At 42.0% G+C, this 19,259-nt stretch overlaps 1 protein-coding gene across 2 annotated transcripts; it reads left to right on the top strand.

Annotated features, from left to right (window-relative positions):
* Positions 1-12,095: 12,095 nt before the first annotated feature.
* Positions 12,096-19,188, top strand: LOC116062038 (poly(rC)-binding protein 2). 2 transcript variants are annotated; one of them, XM_031316495.2, is made up of 13 exons: positions 12,096-12,285; positions 13,086-13,218; positions 13,404-13,427; positions 13,518-13,550; positions 13,692-13,808; positions 13,910-14,041; positions 14,156-14,284; positions 14,428-14,502; positions 14,776-14,817; positions 15,172-15,244; positions 15,341-15,396; positions 15,686-15,855; positions 17,949-19,188. In XM_031316495.2, the coding sequence occupies exons 2-13, from the start codon at positions 13,150-13,152 to the stop codon at positions 17,983-17,985; spliced, it is 957 nt and encodes a 318-aa protein (XP_031172355.1). In that variant the 5' UTR covers positions 12,096-12,285; positions 13,086-13,149; the 3' UTR covers positions 17,986-19,188. The 2 variants fall into 2 exon arrangements, with proteins under 2 accessions (XP_031172355.1, XP_031172354.1); XM_031316494.2 differs by having other exon boundaries at positions 14,776-14,835.
* The last annotated feature ends 71 nt before the right edge of the window (positions 19,189-19,259 follow it).

The raw sequence follows: 19,259 nt of genomic DNA, 5'->3' as shown, positions 1-19,259 counted from the left end.
TATAATAACATTCATGAAGTTAGGATTTATTGCACGACCATGAGACTGTATTAGTTTTAGTTAGGTGTAGCTAGTAAACTGAGTGTTTATATAGTGCTTATAAATAAAATGTGGTGTTGAAATAAAGTATTTTTTAGATTATTTGTTTTTATATTGTTTGTATTTTGCTTTTCTGATTTGTTTGTCATATTTTATTAATTCTGTCAACGGTAACTACAGTGATGTGCTGTTTGTCTTAATAACATAAATGACATAACATAAATACATGTATGTTATACAATATGTGAATGGCTATGTTTAGGTGGATTTTCCCTTTAACGTTGGTCTTGGTGAATAATGGCCAATCAGATGTTTGGAGGCACAAATGCAAATATTATAGCCACAAACACACGCACACACACACGCACGCATGCGCGCACACACACACACACACACACACACACACACACGTACACATGTACACACACACACACACACACACACACACACACACACACACACAGAGGTCTGTGCCACCAGCTACTGCATGAGTATGACTAATCTCCAGTTTGAAATCAAACTGACAATAAAGACAATCTGTCCTCTCCAGAGTAATGCCCAGTAGCACAAGCATTAAGGATGGCTGATTGGATAAGACCATGACTAATAACTCTGCATCTGATCCAAGGGTTGATATCCAAAGGGGCACTGAGGTTGTGAATACTTTTTTTTGCTCAACTTGTCTTTTGACAGTAACCTCACATATTGTCTCCCAACAAGACAGACAATTAATGCAGCAATAGTGGACTGTAACTCTACGTTCATGGTGACATTCCACTTGTCTTCATTGGGGCGGCTGTTGTATATAGCAGCTGTTTGATCCAGATGATTGAGTTGTTAATAAAAGACATCCAACACCCTGCGAAGCCTGACTGGATGTGGGTCATGTGAAATGTGCATCACCAGGCTTTAGGCTCAAGCCCATTCAAACAGCCAGTGAATCAGTTGGCTGCATGTCTGTGACTGTATGCCAAACAATCAATGACTTAATGAAAATACGGACATACAGCATGTGACATACCAACACTCCATCTCCTTCACCCAGGAGTGTCAAATCGAACTCTTCAACCTCTCCATCCTCCACAGCTCTGGACTCTACATGTACAGTATAGCTTTATATATGGACAACATCACCTGTAGACCTCTCCTGGAACCATCACCTTATCGTGGTGGAGAGGTTTGTGTGTCCCTATGAACCTGAGGGCTGTGTTGTCTGGAGCTTTGTGCTCCTGGTAGGGTCTCCCAAGGCAAAGTGGTCTCAGGGGAGGGGCCAGACAAAGAATGGTTCAAAAACCCTATGAAAAAACGAGGTAGAGATGGAGTGACCCTGCCCGGAGGAAGCCCGGGGCCCCCGTCTGGAGCCAGGCCCAGATGGAGGGCCCGTCAGCGAGCGCCTGGTGGCCGGGTTTGCCACGGAGCCCGGCCAGGCACAGCCCGAAAAAGCTACGTGGCACCTCTCTCTCCCACCCATGGGCCCACCACCTGTGGGAGGAACCGCTGGGGTCAGGTGCGCTGCCACATGGGTGGCAGTGAAGGTCAGGGGCCTCAACGGACCAGACCCGGGCAGCAGACGCTGGCTCTGGGGACGTGGAACGTCACCTCTCTGTGGGGGAAGGAGCCGGAACTTGTGCGGGAGGTGGAGCGCTACCAGTTGGATCTGGTGGGGCTTACCTCTACGCACAGTCTCGGTTCTGGAACCATACTCCTGGATAGGGGTTGGACTCTTTTCTTCTCCGGAGTTGCCCAGGGTGAGAGGCGCCGGGCGGGTGTGGGGATACTCACATCCCTCGGCTGAGCGCCGCTACGTTGGAGTTAACCCCGGTGGACGAGAGGGTCGCCTCCCTACGCCTGCGGGTTGTGGGGGGGAAAACTCTGACTGTTGTTTGTGCGTATGCACCAAACAAGAGCTCGGAGTATTCGGCCTTCTTGGAGACCTTGAATGGAGTCCTGTATGGGGCTCCAGTGGGGGACTCCATAGTTCTGCTGGGGGACTTCAATGCGCACGTGGGCAATGATGGAGACACATGGAGAGGCATGATTGGGAGGAACGGCCTCCCTGATCTAAACCAGAGTGGTTGTTTGTTGTTGGACTTCTGTGCTAGTCATGGATTGTCTATAATGAACGCCATGTTCGAACATAGGGATGCTCATAATGTACTTGGTACCAGAGCACCCTAGGCCAAAGGTCATCTGATCTGAGGCCGTATGTTTTGGACACTCGGGTGAAGAGAGGGGCAGAGCTGTCAACTGATCACCATCTGGTGGTGAGTTGGGTCAGAGGGTGTGGGAAGACTCTGGACAGACCTGGTAAGCCCAAACGGGTAGTGCAGGTAAATTGGGAACGTCTGGAGGAGGCCCCTGTCCGACAGACTTTCAACTCACACCTCCGGCGGAGCTTTTCGTGCATCCCTGTGGAGGCTGGGGGCATTGAACCGGAGTGGACAATGTTCAAAGTTTCCATTGCTGAAGCTGCGGCGGGGAGCTGTGGTCTTAGGGTCTTAGGTGCCTCAAGGGGCGGTAACCCACGAACACCGTGGTGGACACCGGTGGTCAGGGAAGCCGTCCGACTGAAGGAGTCTTTCCGGGATATGTTATCCCAGAGGACTCCGGAGGCAGTTGCAAGGAACCGAAGGGCCCGAAGGGCTGCAGCCTCTGCCGTGAAAGAGGCAAAGCAGCGGGTGTAGGAGAAGTTTGGAGAAGACATGGAGAAGGACTTTCGGTCGGCACCAAGGTGCTTCTGGAAAACCGTTCGCCACCTCAGGAGGGGGAAGCTGGGAACCATCCAAGCTGTGTACAGTAAGGATGGGACGCTGTTGACCTCAACTGAGGAGGTAATAGGGCGGTGGAAGGAGCATTTTGAGGAACTCCTAAATCCGACTAATACGCCCTCTATGGTAGAGGCAGAGCTGGAGGATGAAGGGGGATTGTCGTCAATTTCCTTGGTAGAAGTTGCTGAGGTAGTTAAACAACTCCACAGTGGCAAAGCCCCAGGGATTGATGAGATCCATCCAGAAATGCTTAAAGCTCTGGGTGTGGAGGGTTTGTCTTGGTTGACACGCCTCTTCAACATTGCGTGGAAGTCGGGGACGGTGCCTAAGGAGTGGCAGACCGGGGTGGTGGTTCCCCTTTTCAAAAAGGGGGACCAGAGGGTGTGTGCCAATTACAGGGGTATCACACTTCTCAGCCTCCCCGGTAAAGTCTACTCCAAGGTGCTGGAAAGGAGGGTTCGGTCGATAGTCGAACCTCAGGTTGAAGAGGAACAATGCGGATTCCGTCCTGGTCGTGGAACAACGGACCAGATCATTACTCTCGCAAGGATCCTGGAGGGAGCCTGGGAGTATGCCCAACCGGTCTACATGTGCTTTGTGGATCTGGAGAAGGCGTATGACCGGGTCCCCCGGGAGATACTGTGGGAGGTGCTGCGGGAGTATGGGGTGAGGGGGTCCCTTCTCAGGGCCATCCAATCTCTGTACGACCAAAGCGAGAGCTGTGTCCGGGTTCTCGGCAGTAAGTTGGACTCGTTTCAGGTGAGAGTTGGCCTCCGCCAGGGCTGCGCTTTGTCACTAATCCTGTTTGTAGTATTTATGGACAGGATATCGAGGCGTAGTCGGGGTGGAGAGGGGTTGCAGTTTGGTGAGCTGGGGATCTCATCGCTGCTTTTTGCAGATGATGTGGTCCTGATGGCATCGTCGGCCTGTGACCTTCAGCACTCACTGGATCGGTTCGCAGCCGAGTGTGAAGCGGCTGGGATGAGGATCAGCACCTCTAAATCTGAGGCCATGGTTCTCAGCAGGAAACCGATGGAGTGCCTTCTCCAGGTAGGGAATGAGTCTTTACCCCAAGAGAAGGAGTTCAAGTACCTTGGGGTATTGTTCGCGAGTGAGGGGACAATGGAGCGGGAGATTGGTCGGAGAATCGGCGCAGCGGGTGCAGTATTACACTCAATTTATCGCACCGTTGTGACGAAAAGAGAGCTGAGCCAGAAGGCAAAGCTCTCAATCTACCAGTCAGTTTTCGTTCCTACCCTCACCTATGGTCATGAAGGCTGGGTCATGACCGAAAGAACGAGATCCAGGGTACAAGTGGCCGAAATGGGTTTCCTCAGGAGGGTGGCTGGTGTCTCCCTTAGAGATAGGGTGAGAAGCTCAGTCATCCGTGAGGAGCTCGGAGTAGAGCCGCTGCTCCTTCGCGTCGAAAGGAGCCAGTTGAGGTGGTTCGGGCATCTGGTAAGGATGCCCCCTGGGCGCCTCCCTAGGGAGGTGTTCCAGGCACGTCCAGCTGGGAGGAGGCCTCGGGGAAGACCCAGGACTAGGTGGAGGGATTATATCTCCAACCTGGCCTGGGAACGCCTCGGGATCCCCCAGTCGGAGCTGGTTAATGTGGCTCGGGAAAGGGAAGTTTGGGGTCCCCTGCTGGAGCTGCTACCCCCGCGACCCGTTACCGGATAAGCGGAAGAAGATGGATGGATGGATCACCTGTAGACCAGTATTTGGCTTAATGACGCACATAATACACCTGCACCTTGTCCATAATTTAACCAATCATTGGCAATATTCTTATCACTATGGGAGTATTAGTATAAGAAGTAGAGTCTAACAATACATTGCATTATATTGCTTATAATAATACTATTGTATTACTACTATATTGTTATTATTGTGCTTTTATATTATTATATATACTCATAATATTACCTTCAATTCTTCTGTTATACTTCATAATATTGTATTATAGAACTATACTGTATACAGTGTTTGTATTACATATACTGCACATATATTCTGTAGGCATTTTTGCTATACAGCTATTACTACCATTTGAATTTCTTAAATATCTTATTTGATAAGATATTTAAAGTTTTTTTGGGCTTTTCTACCTTTAATTTGACAGGACAGCTAAGTGAGAAAGGGGGAAGACATGCAGGAAATCGTCACAGGTCCGATTCGAACCCTGGACCTCTGCATCGAGGCATATGTGTGCCTGCTCTACCCACTGAACCAACCCAGCCACACATGTAAAGAGTTATTTATCTGTTTTCTCACCTCTTAGTTTGTCTCTGAGCTGCTGTAACATCTGAATTTCTCCTTGGGGATCAATAAAGTCCATGTTATCTTATCTTGTCTTATCTTAGCCTAAGGGTGAATAATTAAGGAGCTCAAATGGGAACTCAATGGGAAAACAAATAAAGCCTTAAACAATGTGGTCTGTCCCTTTCCAATGTATTTTATACAGTCAAAATATATTTTTGTTTTGAATTAAGTTATTTTTAGAACAAAATTAAAACCAAATGCTGCCATAGGACATGGTAATGTATACGTCCAGCATTTGCTTTGCTTTGCATTAGAATACATAATAAAATAACAAAAGAACAAAGAGTTAAATACAATTTAACAGCTTTAATGTGGTACATTATTTCCTTCCTTTCCTTCTTTAATAAAGCTTTCCTTGAAATGCTTATGAGATAAGCAGACAATGCCTAATCAGCTTAGCAACAACAGCCTGTATAAGTCAAGATTAATCTAGTCAAGAAGATGCAAAACAGACCAGTTTTTACCATCTCAATACAACATTTTTTTGTTTGTTTTGATGTTTAAAATCTGTCTGGGTAACTATGCATTAAATGTCTTTTTCCTCTTCTTTATTGTATGTTCCAGATGGAGAAAAATAGGAATTTCTGTCACAATCCATCCATCATTGTTACAGTACGTAGTCTACTTTGTGTAGTGCATTTAGTCCCACAGGCAGGCATTTCAAATGAAACCAAAGCACGCAGTTTTATTCTCCTTCGGAATTAAATATGTAACAAAATGAGGTTTGTAACAGGTTCTGTTCAGTGTTGTAACCCATACAAAACGATGACACATTGTTGGCAGAGAAAGTGAAAATAGTGGGATAGATCTTGCTTTGTCTCTGGCCTCCCTTTGAGTAGTGTATGATATATAGTGAGCGTTTTGGAGGAGGGACAAAACTGTTCCACTATGAACTGCCAAGCTCTGTTGTGAGCTTGATCAGATCAGTCCATTCCGTCACTGACAATCTGTTGCATGTAACAATTCCCATATCCAGTGCTCATTCCAGGACTAACAAACCGTTTCTCACATTATTCAGAAAGCATTACTGCTAGGTATTTGTGTTGCTTTTACTCTTCATATTTCTGATGCTTACAGCTGCTTGATCCATTTTGGATCTGTGAGTATTTTTAGATTACATTTAATATATATATATATTTTGCTGTTTTTTGGTAACACAGACAAAGACTAAAGCTTGAGACAGAGGGCATGACATTAAAACAAGCGCTTTGAGCTAAATGACGTTTAGCAGTGTAATGTTTACCATGTTCACCATCTCAGTTTTGTGTGTTAGCGTACTAACATTTGCTAATTAGCAGTGCACAGTGCAGAGTACAGCTAAGGTTGATAGGAATGTCACTAGTTTTGCAGGTATTTGGTCATAAATCCAATTAAAATTTTGATCTGATGACGGCGCTATTGATGAAAAGTGAAAGGATCATCAAAGTTATTATCATTTAGATTTATTATGATTCAGCCTCAGGGGAACATGAATGTCCGTATCAAATTTCAGGGCAATCCACCCAATAGTTGTCTAGAGATTTCACTAAAAAACTAAAATGTTAACCTAATGATGGAGTTGAAAAGTCAGGGGATCACCAAAGCCAGTGGGCTTCATCTTCTGGGCACAAAGAAGATGATAACAATAAAGGTGATGTATCGTTAAACTCTGTACCCTGTCTTAAGCTCTGATCGAATAGCATGTGTTTTCCCTAAACACACAGAGTCCAGAGAGTGTGCCCGCTGGCATTCAAAACTGGGTTCTTCCTGTGGAGGATTGGCATTAAAATGCAGACTGCTCATCATGCTCGTGCCCCCAAGACATCACGCCAATTATGTGTCTCTGTGGGAGCAACCTATTTGTGTAAGATCTTCTTAAAACAAGAGTAGGGAGTCACAGCTGCTCTACATCCTCTCTAGTTCCTGACTGGACAGAATACGCAGGCACGTGTCACCTCTCGCTGTGACCCCGCAGGCCCATCTAACTACGGCTGTGGAAAGGTAGTGACATTGCAGTCACCATACAAGCACAGGCTTTTGGTTCTGTTAACACCCCTGCAGAGAGAATTCAGTCCCACTGTGCAGCTCTGCATATCCATTTTAGTGACTTAACATATCTGTACAACTTGACCACAGCTCTGTCAAACATGAATCCTAACCTTTCTTCACCACACAGACACACACACAGTTTTGGGTGATCTGCTTTATCCTCAGTGCTTTTGTTTTCCATCTCTTTTCAAGGCCTTTCATTTTTAAAACAACATTCACTTGCTAATTAGGTGACTAATTGGACACCCCTCTCTCTGGCTTTGAGTGTGTCATCAGGTTTCACACTGTAATCCAGATCATTTACTTTAATATTTGCAGACAATTTACAGCTGAAGAGAATAAATTGGATTTAGTCTCCCTTTTTTTATCATTGTGAACAATAGTGTTTCCCACCATATAAACTAAAACAATTGCACATGTTCAGCAAATATGTGTTATTACTGTAGTTAAATGCTCACCTTTGTGCACCCTGCACTTCCAAAACAGAAAAGGGATTCCAGATGTGAATCCACATCACAGAAAGATTTAATGTACATATTGTGAGCATTAAACAGGCTGGCAAATAGAGTCTGCAATGCAAAGAGGCAATGGGTTGTCAGGGGCAGCTGCCAAGAGGCTGTTAGGTGGGCGAGTGGCATTTCATCATACAATTCATGTACAGTAATCAATGACCACTCACCGGTGGAGGGAAGAGGGACCGGGGAGAGAGTGAGAGTACCAGTGGGCATGTCAGATAAAAGCGCTGAAGGAGAAAAACAGGGAACAGGAGGAGGTTGCATTGAATTTGGCGGGGGGTACGGCAGACAAAAGTGGGGTTGTGTAAAAGTAAGCAGATGATTATGTAAGCAATTATTTGACAGGGGGAGACACACATAAAAGGCCAGGGAAATGTGCTGATTGAAAAATCTGAAGAGCTTGAACCTCCTCGCTGTATAATCCATATCTTCAGATCAAAGAAACAGACTTTTTTTTTTTTACCCTAATTAAACATCTTTTGTTATGACAAACATTTGTTCTTTGTCTTTCACATCATGTGTTTTTCATTTATTTACCCGCCTGTTTTCTTTTGGAAAAAGCTAAAAACCAACACTGTTCATTCTGTATGCAGGAGGTGTACTTACAGTAAATGCTTTAGCTGTTACTAGAGCGTGACGGTCTCTTATAGGGGCAAATCTGGTCAGTTATGCTTCTATTTTTTTTTTTTTTTTTTAAACACCACCAGCCTTGTAAGCCTGGCACCATTCAGGCAGCACTGCAGATGGCTTTGTAAAACAAGCTCCAACATTTATGCCTGGATGCCATGTTTGAGATATAAAAAAACAGGAAGTGCTGAGACGAACTGCTTTCAGAATAGCTGAGCTCAATTTCTTCCAGTGTGGAGGCAATCTATCGAACACAGAGTGATTTTGAACCCATGAAACAGAGCCAGACATGATTCATGAGTCATGCAGGTAAACAACAGTGTCTGAACCACGCAGGACATCAGTTATAATAGAGAATTGGATTTATAGAAGATTAACGATTCAGGGGAATAGAAGATTAGTTACAGACAATAGCGAGCTATTCTGACCATTGACTAATTGTATTGTGGGTGCTCTGATGTGCACCAGATTAATGAACATGTGCTGAGTGAGTTCAGGCAGAATATACTGTCAACCAGACCATGAACACATGGTTATAGGGCTACACTGTTCCATTTTATATATAGTACCCTAATATAATGACAGCATGATTCAGAGGTTTTAACTGTACAATCCAGTGCTTTGATTCTGCTCTTCTAATTCAAAATAAACACTGGCCGACAATTAATATCCTCTTTTTCCCCATCAATCATTTCACAAAACAACAAAACACCAACCATCGCAGAAAATAAGGCAATCCATCATAAAGCGGAAAGTCATCAATCATACTCTATGATATGACACTAATAATAAAGCTGAAGCTCATTATTTTTAGGTCAAGAGGTGAATTCCTGTGAGTCTTCCTTTTGGCCATGTCGATACTGTATCAGGAGTTTTCAAATATCATGCTGGAGGTACAAACATCAGAGCGATATTTAGTTTATATTTAAAATAATCCAGTGGATATATCCTCAGATTTTAGTAAAATCAATTTACAGCAAAGGCCAATTTTACGGCCATGTTGAGCAGCTCTGCTCTTGCTTTACCATATGATCCAATTACTGAGCAACTGTCTATATAATATCAATATATACTCTTCATCATCAGACACTTAGAGAAACACTGTAGCCTACAGAAGCCTCTGTGGCTATAGCTACTGAGAGATTAAATACAGTAAGATAATTAATAGAATTATTAGAGCTGTCCTGCTCTGTAAAATGTATATTTATATGTTAGTGCTGACACATTCAACAAAATATTCCTTGGTGTGAGGACTTTTCACCATCGGTATTACATTTAGTTTCATATCTATAACTGGGTCAAATGCCTTTTTTTTAATATAAGGTGGTACTTGTTCAGTAAATGGCAGGAAGGGTGTAATATTTATACAAGAGGACTGCAACCAGCTCAATTCCTGACCCTCACAGAGTTATTGTGCCATCTGTTGGATTTACAGATAATTGCAGCAGTGTGTTGCTATTAGAGGGTACAGTGCTTCATAGGACACAGCCAACAAAATTGTCTTTATCTACACTCATTCAAAATCTTAAAAAGTGAAATGATTTGTTGATAAAAGAAACTTCCACCAGTGAGGCAGTAAGTGCTATTATTATTATTATTATTATTATTATTATTAAAGTTGTTATATAACAAATATTCACTCACTCATCTTCTAACGCTTATCCAGGATCAGGTCGCAGGGGACCCTCCCTAGGGAGGTGTTCCAGGCACGTCCATCTGGGAGGAGGCCTCTGGGAAGACCCAGGACTAGGTGGAGAGATTATATCTCCAGACTGGCCTGGGAACGCCTTGGAATCCCCCAGTCAGAGCTGGTTAATGTGGCTCGGGAAATACTCAAGTGTTTTGTATTCATTGCACTATTTTTGATTATGAGGCCTACACATTAATGGACAAGATAACTACTGCTGTATTTTATTAACAAAATGTGATGGATTTTAATTCATTTACCTAACATTGCTTTCTGAGATTCTATATAGTTATAATTATAACTATGTTTCTTTAGTTGTTTTGCTTCTACAGTTCATCCAATAACTAAACCATGCTGCACAGTATTCAGAATGTCATATTTGCATATAACCGTTTTCATAGGCGTGAACCAAAACATTGTTTTTGGGTACTGTAACTGGCAACTGAGTTATAGAAACTACAGCAGAACTATTCAGCTCGGGTAAAAGATTCAAGATGTTTGCATGGAACAAATGTAACACAATCACAGACACCTATACATCACAGGAATGTCTGCAGCTACAGATGCTTCAGTCATAGTTATGTTTCGAAATTGTCTTTAGTGCAAAGTTGTTGTGAGTACTGTAATGCTTAAAACAAATGTAATTAATAAAAACACTTTATTAGAGACTTTATTGTAGACTTAAGATTTGAGAAAGTAAGTCAATTTAAGCTTTGGCAATCTTAAATATGTGAGGGTTCAAAAAAAGCTAATAAGCTAATCAAACTATTCACTGACAAGTTTTTTACTTAACTTACTCAAGTCAAAGTAGAAATACCTCAATGTCAAATAAAGTCCATTACAAGTAAATGTCCTGAATTCAAAATGTCACCAGAGAGGTATTATCAGCAAAATATACTTACAATATAATATACTTAAAAGTACTTATTATGCAGAAAGGCCCCTTCCAGAAAGTTAATGTTATGGTGTTACATTATTGTATAAAATGCAATACAATAGTCCCATATAAAAGCATGGTAAGTAATAATAATAATAATAATAATAATGACTAACTTTTGTGTTAGACAATAAAATTATGAAAAAAGGGTTTTAAGCCATCCAAGATGTTTTAATATGTAATGTACCCAGAATGATCAGCAACTAAATTATGTGGGAAATATTCACCATCATCATCAAAAAAAAAAAAAAAAAAAAAACCTTTATGAGTAAAATTACAAATATACTTAAAGCTAGTCATTGTGCAAAATTCCTCATTTTAGACAAATATACATTATATTATTGCATTATAATTTGTGTAAGCATAACTAATGTCACAGCTGTTGTAGGAGGGGCTAATGTCAGCTGAGTAGCTTCATGTTAAACAATATCTCTGAATGTAATAGTTGATTCATATTTTGTATTAATAATCTTAATCTGCAAAGTAACTAGTAGGCTAAATAACGTTGTCAAGTGGAGTAAAAAGTACAATATCTGCCTCTCTGGAAATAATGGAAATACTCACGTAGCCTAAAGTACAAGTATCTCAAAATTGCACTTAAATACAGTAGGCTACTTGAGTAAATGTGGCCTATACATTCCACCACAGCATCCTACTACATCCATGCCTACTACACAAGATACAACATACACATCAAATAAACATCAACCTGTATGGAAGTAGAGTACAGTAATGCATTCACTTAGAGAGATAAAAATATTTGCCCCGTTTTTCTGAATTAATGAGACAATTATCTCAGACATTAAGAAAAAAACAGAGCAGAATTTGAGATAATGATCTTGTTAATTTTACCCTACTAATTAATAAAATAATCTAGGCTATCTATCTAGTAGCAGAGAGGTTCTCACAGGATTTTGAGATAACGTTAACGTTATTAATATTGCAAAACGTGTTTTTCTCAAGTAAATGCTTTAAATCTGCACATCCATTGTACCAATTAATACAACTCTGTCTAAAAGAAATGAGCGGAAACATCGTGAAAAACAAAAAACAGTGTTTTTCTTACCTAAATTACAAAAATATATATGTATTACAAACATTAAACATCAGCCATGGTGGAGCAGTGGTGGAGGGGCAGCGCTCCGGAGTGGGCGGGGTTGACCCGAGTAGAGGGGCGGGGCTGTTGAGAGGTCAAAGTTGAATGCATTTTGTCTTTTGTGCCAAGCAGAAGAGTGGAGTCCGATCGAATAGCGGCGTCTCTTCCCTCTTCCCCGGATCCTTTTAAAATTCCCTCCCGAACCTCTCCCCTTCTACCCTTGCCACCCTACCCACCCCCTGAACACACTTCAAGGGACGGTTCGGGTAAGACCTCCAGAAATATGGCTTTGTTTGTGTTTGCTTTTCCCGTTCAGAGTGAAGGACTGAAGGGATACCTCGGCGTGCCTCAGTGCGCTCCGCAGGCCGCGGGATCAGACTATTCCTTGGATCAGGCGATGCTAACGCTAGCGACCTGGATCGAAAATGACAGAACTGCATTTAACTTTATGGCAGATCAGGAGTTAGTTGCTAGCCGCTGTATTTAAAGTGTATTTTACAGAAATAATCCAGCCGTCTAGCTAGGTAGGAATTTATAAAGTCACGGTAGAAATGTTACGATGCTAACTTAACGTTAGCATTCATATGCTGCTTGCGTGACTAGCTGTGATGCTCTTCTATAATAGGATCTGTGATGTTAACGTTATTCAGTGGGGCTTCTTGTTACAATCAATGCACGCTATTACTATAACATAAAGTGGACGATTTGGTGGCTTGCATTTAACGTTAGGCCCTAATATAAATCGGCCCTCTATGTCGCAACAACTGTTTAATACCGGGTAATAGACATTGCCCCAGGGAGACAGTGGGTCATTGTGCAAACGTGAATGAGTGGACCCGGGCCAGTCTAACGTAAATTGCCAGAATGAAACGCCACATTCTTCAAACATGACAAGCTAACGTTATTAAAGTACAGCACAAGTCCACACGATGTTAACTTGCTACATCGCTTAATTGTTCTGCACTGACAGCAGCTTTTTAGTAAACAAGGCTTTCTGCTGAGATGTTCTCATAGTTTCCAGTAACTATATTTGTCCCTGATGGTCACATTTTCCGCTCTATTGCAGACATTCAACCAGTGACCAAAGACCCACTTTGTTGGCCAGTTTAACTCTGGATTCACCTGCAGAAATGGACTCAAGTCTGGTTGAAGGAGGACTTAATGTCACCTTAACCATCAGGCTACTCATGCATGGCAAGGTGAGGCTGACAGCATGCAATGTCTGATAACATGTTTCAAATCTAAGACCCAATCTGAAGTCTGCATTCACTCTTGAGTTTAATTAGGGCAATCGCAATGAAAACAAACATCAATTTTTCCTCTGCCAGGTGACCACAAAGACTGAATTTATTTCTTTAATAAGCATTTTCGTTCTCTTCTGTAGGAGGTTGGAAGCATCATTGGCAAGGTAAGTCAGTTTTATTGCCCGATGATTGCTATCTTCATCTTGCCCCTCAGTGTGTTTTGTAAATATTGTGTATTTGTGCTTTGCTTACAGAAAGGAGAATCAGTTAAGAAGATGAGAGAGGAGGTAAGATGTTTAAAAAATAAAAATAAATAACGTGGGTAAACGGGAAGAAACATGTCCATACATTCAGTGACATTGACTCATGCATCAAATGATAACACTGCGACTGAACAGATTTCCTCTTTTGTTCCCTTGTCTGTGCAGAGTGGTGCTCGCATCAACATCTCAGAGGGGAACTGTCCGGAGAGGATCATAACCCTTGCGGGACCCACAACCTCCATTTTTAAAGCCTTCTCTATGATCATTGAGAAACTGGAGGAGGTTAGATGTGCTCACTGCGTCTTAATTCAGACATGTATAAAGCAACAGAATTGACACATTCTTGTCTTCTAACTCTTGTTGTCGTGTCACCTTCCCACCAGGACATTAGCACCTCAATGACTAACAGTACAGCCACCAGCAAACCACCGGTCACCATGCGTCTCGTTGTGCCTGCCAGCCAGTGTGGCTCACTCATTGGTAAGGGTGGCTGCAAGATCAAGGAAATCAGAGAGGTTTGTCATCCTTTTTCTGTCTTTTTTTTTTTTTTTTTTTTTTTTTGTAAAGTTTGTGTCTTATCTCTGATGTGTCCTAACTCTTGTTGTTTGTTTGTGGATGTGTCTTCGCAGTCAGCAGGAGCTCAGGTACAAGTAGCAGGGGACATGTTGCCCAACTCAACAGAGCGTGCCATCACCGTTGCAGGGACCCCACAGTCCATTATCGAGTGTGTCAAGCAAATCTGCGTCGTCATGCTTGAGGTACGACACCGTTTACTATAATGCCGCATTTACTCTTTTGGAACTGTATGATGACTGTTATTAATACCTCCTGATGGTTTATTAGTTTCTGTGTTGCTGTTGATGTATTGAATATCAATGGTGTATATTTCTGTTGTTCTTAGTCTCCACCAAAGGGAGTGACCATCCCGTACAGACCCAAACCCTCAGGCTCTCCTGTCATTTTTGCAGGTGGTCAGGTAAATGCTTGTTTGTTCTCTAGATCTGTCGCTTGTACTATTTGTCCTAGCAGTGTCCACTGTTTTGAGGGGAAAGAGTCCCAGTTTTTACTGAAGCACTTCTGGTCCAATGAATTTAATCCTACTCGGGCTGTCATTCTAGTGGCAAGTGTGCTGTCTGTGGCATGCCTGCCTTTGTTCTTGTAGCACACCAAGGACAGAGGACTGATGGATATTGGAGTACACTGTGTATGACACTGCCACACCCTCCTAAGTGCTGTTCTCTCCTTGCAGGCCTACGCTGTCCAAGGGCAGCACGCCATTCCACAGCCTGATGTAAGTGAAGGGCCCTCTGTAAGTGATCCAATATATTTGCAACTTCGGTCCTCGGAAGCCATGCCACCTTCTTGTTTCATCCCACTGACTCTTATTTTTCCAACCCCCACTGCCTGATATCCATTTAACAATTTCAAACATTATACTTATTTAACAATTTAACAATGATATTTTTTCTACCCTTTTAGGCTAAATTATGAGTTCCATGTTCCATTTCATATTTTCCTCTCATCATCACTATAACCACTAGGAAATCATTAAAAAAATTTCAGCTTTGAAGTGTCTTCTAGATTTTCCTCACTCGTGCTTTCTGTTTGTTTGCGCGCTGCCTCCTTTTCTCCATTGTTTCAACAGCTCACCAAACTTCACCAGCTGGCCATGCAGCAGAGCCCCTTCCCCATTGCACATAGCAACCAGGGCTTCCAGGGTAGGTGGACAGATTGAAAGAGGGAATGCGATTACTGTAGATTTGTAATAATCCACCTAGTCAACACTCTCATTGGCTTTCTTTGCATTTCTTCAGCTGGGATGGACGCCTCTGCACAAACTGGCTCTCATGAGCTGACCATTCCAAACGATGTAAGTCGCATTTATCTCCTTTTTGCTTATTTTCTCTCTTTGTGTGTGTGTGTGTGTGTGTGTGTGTGTGTGTGTGTGTGTGTGTGTGTGTGTGTGTGTGTGTGTGTGTGTGTGTGTGTGTGTGTGTGTGTGTGTGTGTGTGTGTGTGTGTGTGTGTGTGTGTGTGTGTGTTCTTTACAGAAAAATATGATGCCATTTTTCAGTAGCTTATTTTCTTGCTGTTTGTATCTTTCCTCGTGTAGTATTGAAGATGCTGATGTGTTCTCACGTTTTTCTTCATCTCCCTCAGCTCATTGGCTGCATCATTGGCCGTCAGGGCGCAAAGATCAATGAGATCCGTCAGATGTCAGGGGCTCAGATCAAGATTGCCAACCCCGTCGAAGGCTCCACTGACAGGCAGGTCACCATCACTGGCTCCCATGCCAGTATCAGCCTGGCCGAGTACCTGATCAATGCTCGGTAAGAGGCTTTATGCTACTGCAACACATCCACCACAGAGCAGCAAGTTTACGGGAACACAGCAGTGTTTTAGGTCAGACTGTTTACTTTGTATCTAAAAAATGTAAACTCTAGAGTAGGGCTGGGTGAAATGGACCAAAAGCCATATCTATGTATTTTTTGTCTGAATGACAATACACAATATACAGTATATATCTGTGTTTTCTACAAAGTGGGCTAAATGTTCAGTTGTAAGTCAAAGCCACATGTGAGATGTCACAAGCACTTTTATGAAATGCAAAGTAGGGCTGCACAATATCGTGTTTTTAATCGTCATTTTTTAGTGGTGCCATTTATATTAAATTCAATGTTCAACGAAAGAGTGTTGCAAATGATTTTCTTTCATTTGTTTTAAATTCAACAAGCAATTGTTGTATTTTAGCAGAATACTGAAAGCAGCAGAAATGCAGAACTGAGTACACTTTTACATCTGTTTATTTATCGCAAGTAATATTGTTATCGCGATGTTCAACAACCTTATCGCATCTTTTCCTCATATCGTGCCGCCCTAATGCAAAGACATGGTTTCCTTCCATGTTTGAAAATGTACAGCTGCAACACACACAAATGAAAATATATCTAAAATAAATGGCCTGTATTCAATAAGAACGGGCCTATCTCTGAGAATGCTCCTTCAGCTGTTTTCAACAACAGAGAGGGAGAGAGTGCGCAGTGGACTGAAGCGTATGGTATTAAAAACTTTCTTTGATCATGGAGATTGTTACTGTAAAATTCTCTGGCTTATTAGTGAAGTGTCTGAACTACACTGCAGACTGTATTCTCTACTCAGAATGACGGCTGATTCATTGTGAACGGCTCCAGTGCGGGTTGAACGCACACTAGCAGGTCATTGGCGTCTGTATCGTCACGGTGCTGCATTTTTTTTATTTTTTATTATGAACTACGATAATCTGGTCATGGGTCATGTTTCTCGCCCGCGTCCAGGTGCGGTCCCACACGCTCTCACTCCTAGAACTGAAGGTAAACGTTACGCCCAGTAACTATTGTTCTTCAGTGTTTTTCGCCGTGGCGGCTGCCACAACAGAGCGTTACCAGCGGAAACACTGGTACAAATACAGGTGTTCCTCTCTTGCTTTAACACAATATACAGCTGGGCAAATAGTAAAAAATCTAGGCAAAGTCAGCAGTGTGGGTCTGCCTCCATGTCGCAGGAGAGCCTGTGAGCGAGTGGGGGCGGGGTTGCCCAGAGAGTGAGAGAGACGAGAGATGCAGACACGTGCCCGGCTTTACTGAAGAAATGGGTAATGTAACGCAACCTCAGACTATATCGATGTAAACGGTAATGTCTCCTCTCCTATGTCATTTGAAAATATATCAATATACCTTAAAACGTCGATATACCACCCAGCCCTAATCTAGAGTGCAGTTTACAGGAGTTCAACATTCACAGGACAATAACTTGATGATGATAATAAGCTTCTTTTACAGGTGATGTCTGTAATTCTAGTCCAATAAAAAATTTTTGTGTCATATTCAGTGAATATCTCCTCACGGTCTGCTAGCTGACCGTTGTGTGTGTACTAATAGAAAATTAGGTGTTCATACACAGCCCTGGCTCTGTAAATGGGAAGTGTCGCACAACATTATTCCGTTCGTGCTCGTGCACAGGACAGGAAAAACGCCGTGGGTGTTTAAAGAGAGGCAGTGGGAGCGAGAGGGACGGTACATCTGGCACATGCTAACGTTCTGACACAGCACTGACGGGAGGGGTGTAGTTGTTTGGGTGTTGAGTTAAAATATCAACAATCTTTCTCCAAAATCACAGACTCTCAACTTTTTTTAATCGATTTCCTGGAGTTTTCTTCTCATATGTTAATTTGGCCAGCCGTGTCAAAGACACCCTCATATTAATAATATTAATAAGGACTGGGACGGACTGGGAAATGAAAATGGTCAATATTTACTGAAGCTTTAGTCACATCAGACCCCTATTACTAGGCAGTTGTTACTGGGAGGTAAAAGAAAGCAGAATCCTGACTCTGAGCTCAAGTATTTTGTATCAAATATTAAGGTTTTTGTGTCGTGCTCCTCAGGCTCTCTTCTGAAGCTACTGGACTCGCAGCCAACTGACATGGAGGATCGTCATCAGCACCTAACGTAACCCCTCCCCCTACTTTTTACCAAGAGGTCCCTTATTGAACTTAATGCAAAAACCAAGTACTATAAACTCACTGTTTTCTCCTCTGCTTTGGTTAGACACCTACTCAGTTGTAACTACACCATCATCATGATATTGGTATTTTTATTTATTTATTGTTTTTAAATTCCCTTTGCATATAGTTTTCGAAGACTCCCTTCTGTTGTATTTTTTCCTCTTATTTTACTGTATATCTGTATGATCTTCTTGATATAGGTAAAAAGTTTTAGAAAAATCTGAAAAGGCATAAATAATGTTTTTCTTATGTCAGATTTTTCTTAGAAAAATGTAAAAAATGAAGAAAAAAAGACACAATAGATGGACTGTTCTTTCCCTTTTTAAATATCTATTTATTTTTATTTAATACACAGCAACGTGTAAGAGTAGAATTCATTGATATTTGCCATCTTCTATTTGAAGCTGTACTTCCTGAATGAGGCATTGTGGGTTGAACGGGTTTCGGTGGGTGTAAATGATCTCCAGGTGAAGATGTATGCAGGAAAAAAACTTTTTTAGTCAGAAGGTAATTTATCACTTGTTGAATGTTCAAAGGAGAATTTTAAGCTACATTTTTGTCTCACCTCTAATTTGCTGAGTAATTGTTTTGTGTCATTCCTGTTTCCATCCGTTTTATTTCTCGATCAGGACTTTTGAGCATTGTTGTGTATTGGATTCTGATAAGGGTGGGTGGGCCTTGGTCACCAGGTGTGGGCCTGAATGAGAGGAAAATATTTTCTTTTCTCTGAACTTACTATGACCATAGTAATGACGATGATGATGATGATGATAATAATAACATTGAAATGTTTGTTTTAAATAGAGAAAATATTTTTTTTAACTGCAGGGCTGGGGAATGCTGCAAGGGGCAAAACTACAAAGACATATTGGTCTTTATAAGTATATTATGCTGAGGTATTAAATTATGATTAACTAGAAGGAGAATTATAGAATTAACACTAGTTTCCTGCTATCCTTTTTTTTTTTTTTTGCCTGGGTCAGATTTTATTTTTTATTATTCTTTGCAGGATGAAGAAACTCACGTTTTTTGTGCACGTTTTCAAAGTATTGTAGATCTGGGTGCAATTGAATTGTTGAAGAAATGCAGAAATAAAAAAAGATGTGAAATGCTTAAACAATCCTTTTGTTTGTTGTAATGTTTACATATTCATAAAGGCAGCTGACAAGACAACTGGATTACTCTGTCAAA

Source organism: Sander lucioperca, chromosome 12, assembly GCF_008315115.2.
Source record: "Sander lucioperca isolate FBNREF2018 chromosome 12, SLUC_FBN_1.2, whole genome shotgun sequence".
In the NCBI taxonomy this organism is placed as follows: Eukaryota; Metazoa; Chordata; class Actinopteri; order Perciformes; family Percidae; genus Sander; species Sander lucioperca.
Note: the sequence above shows the minus strand (reverse complement) of the source record. Positions and strands in the feature narration are given on the sequence as shown.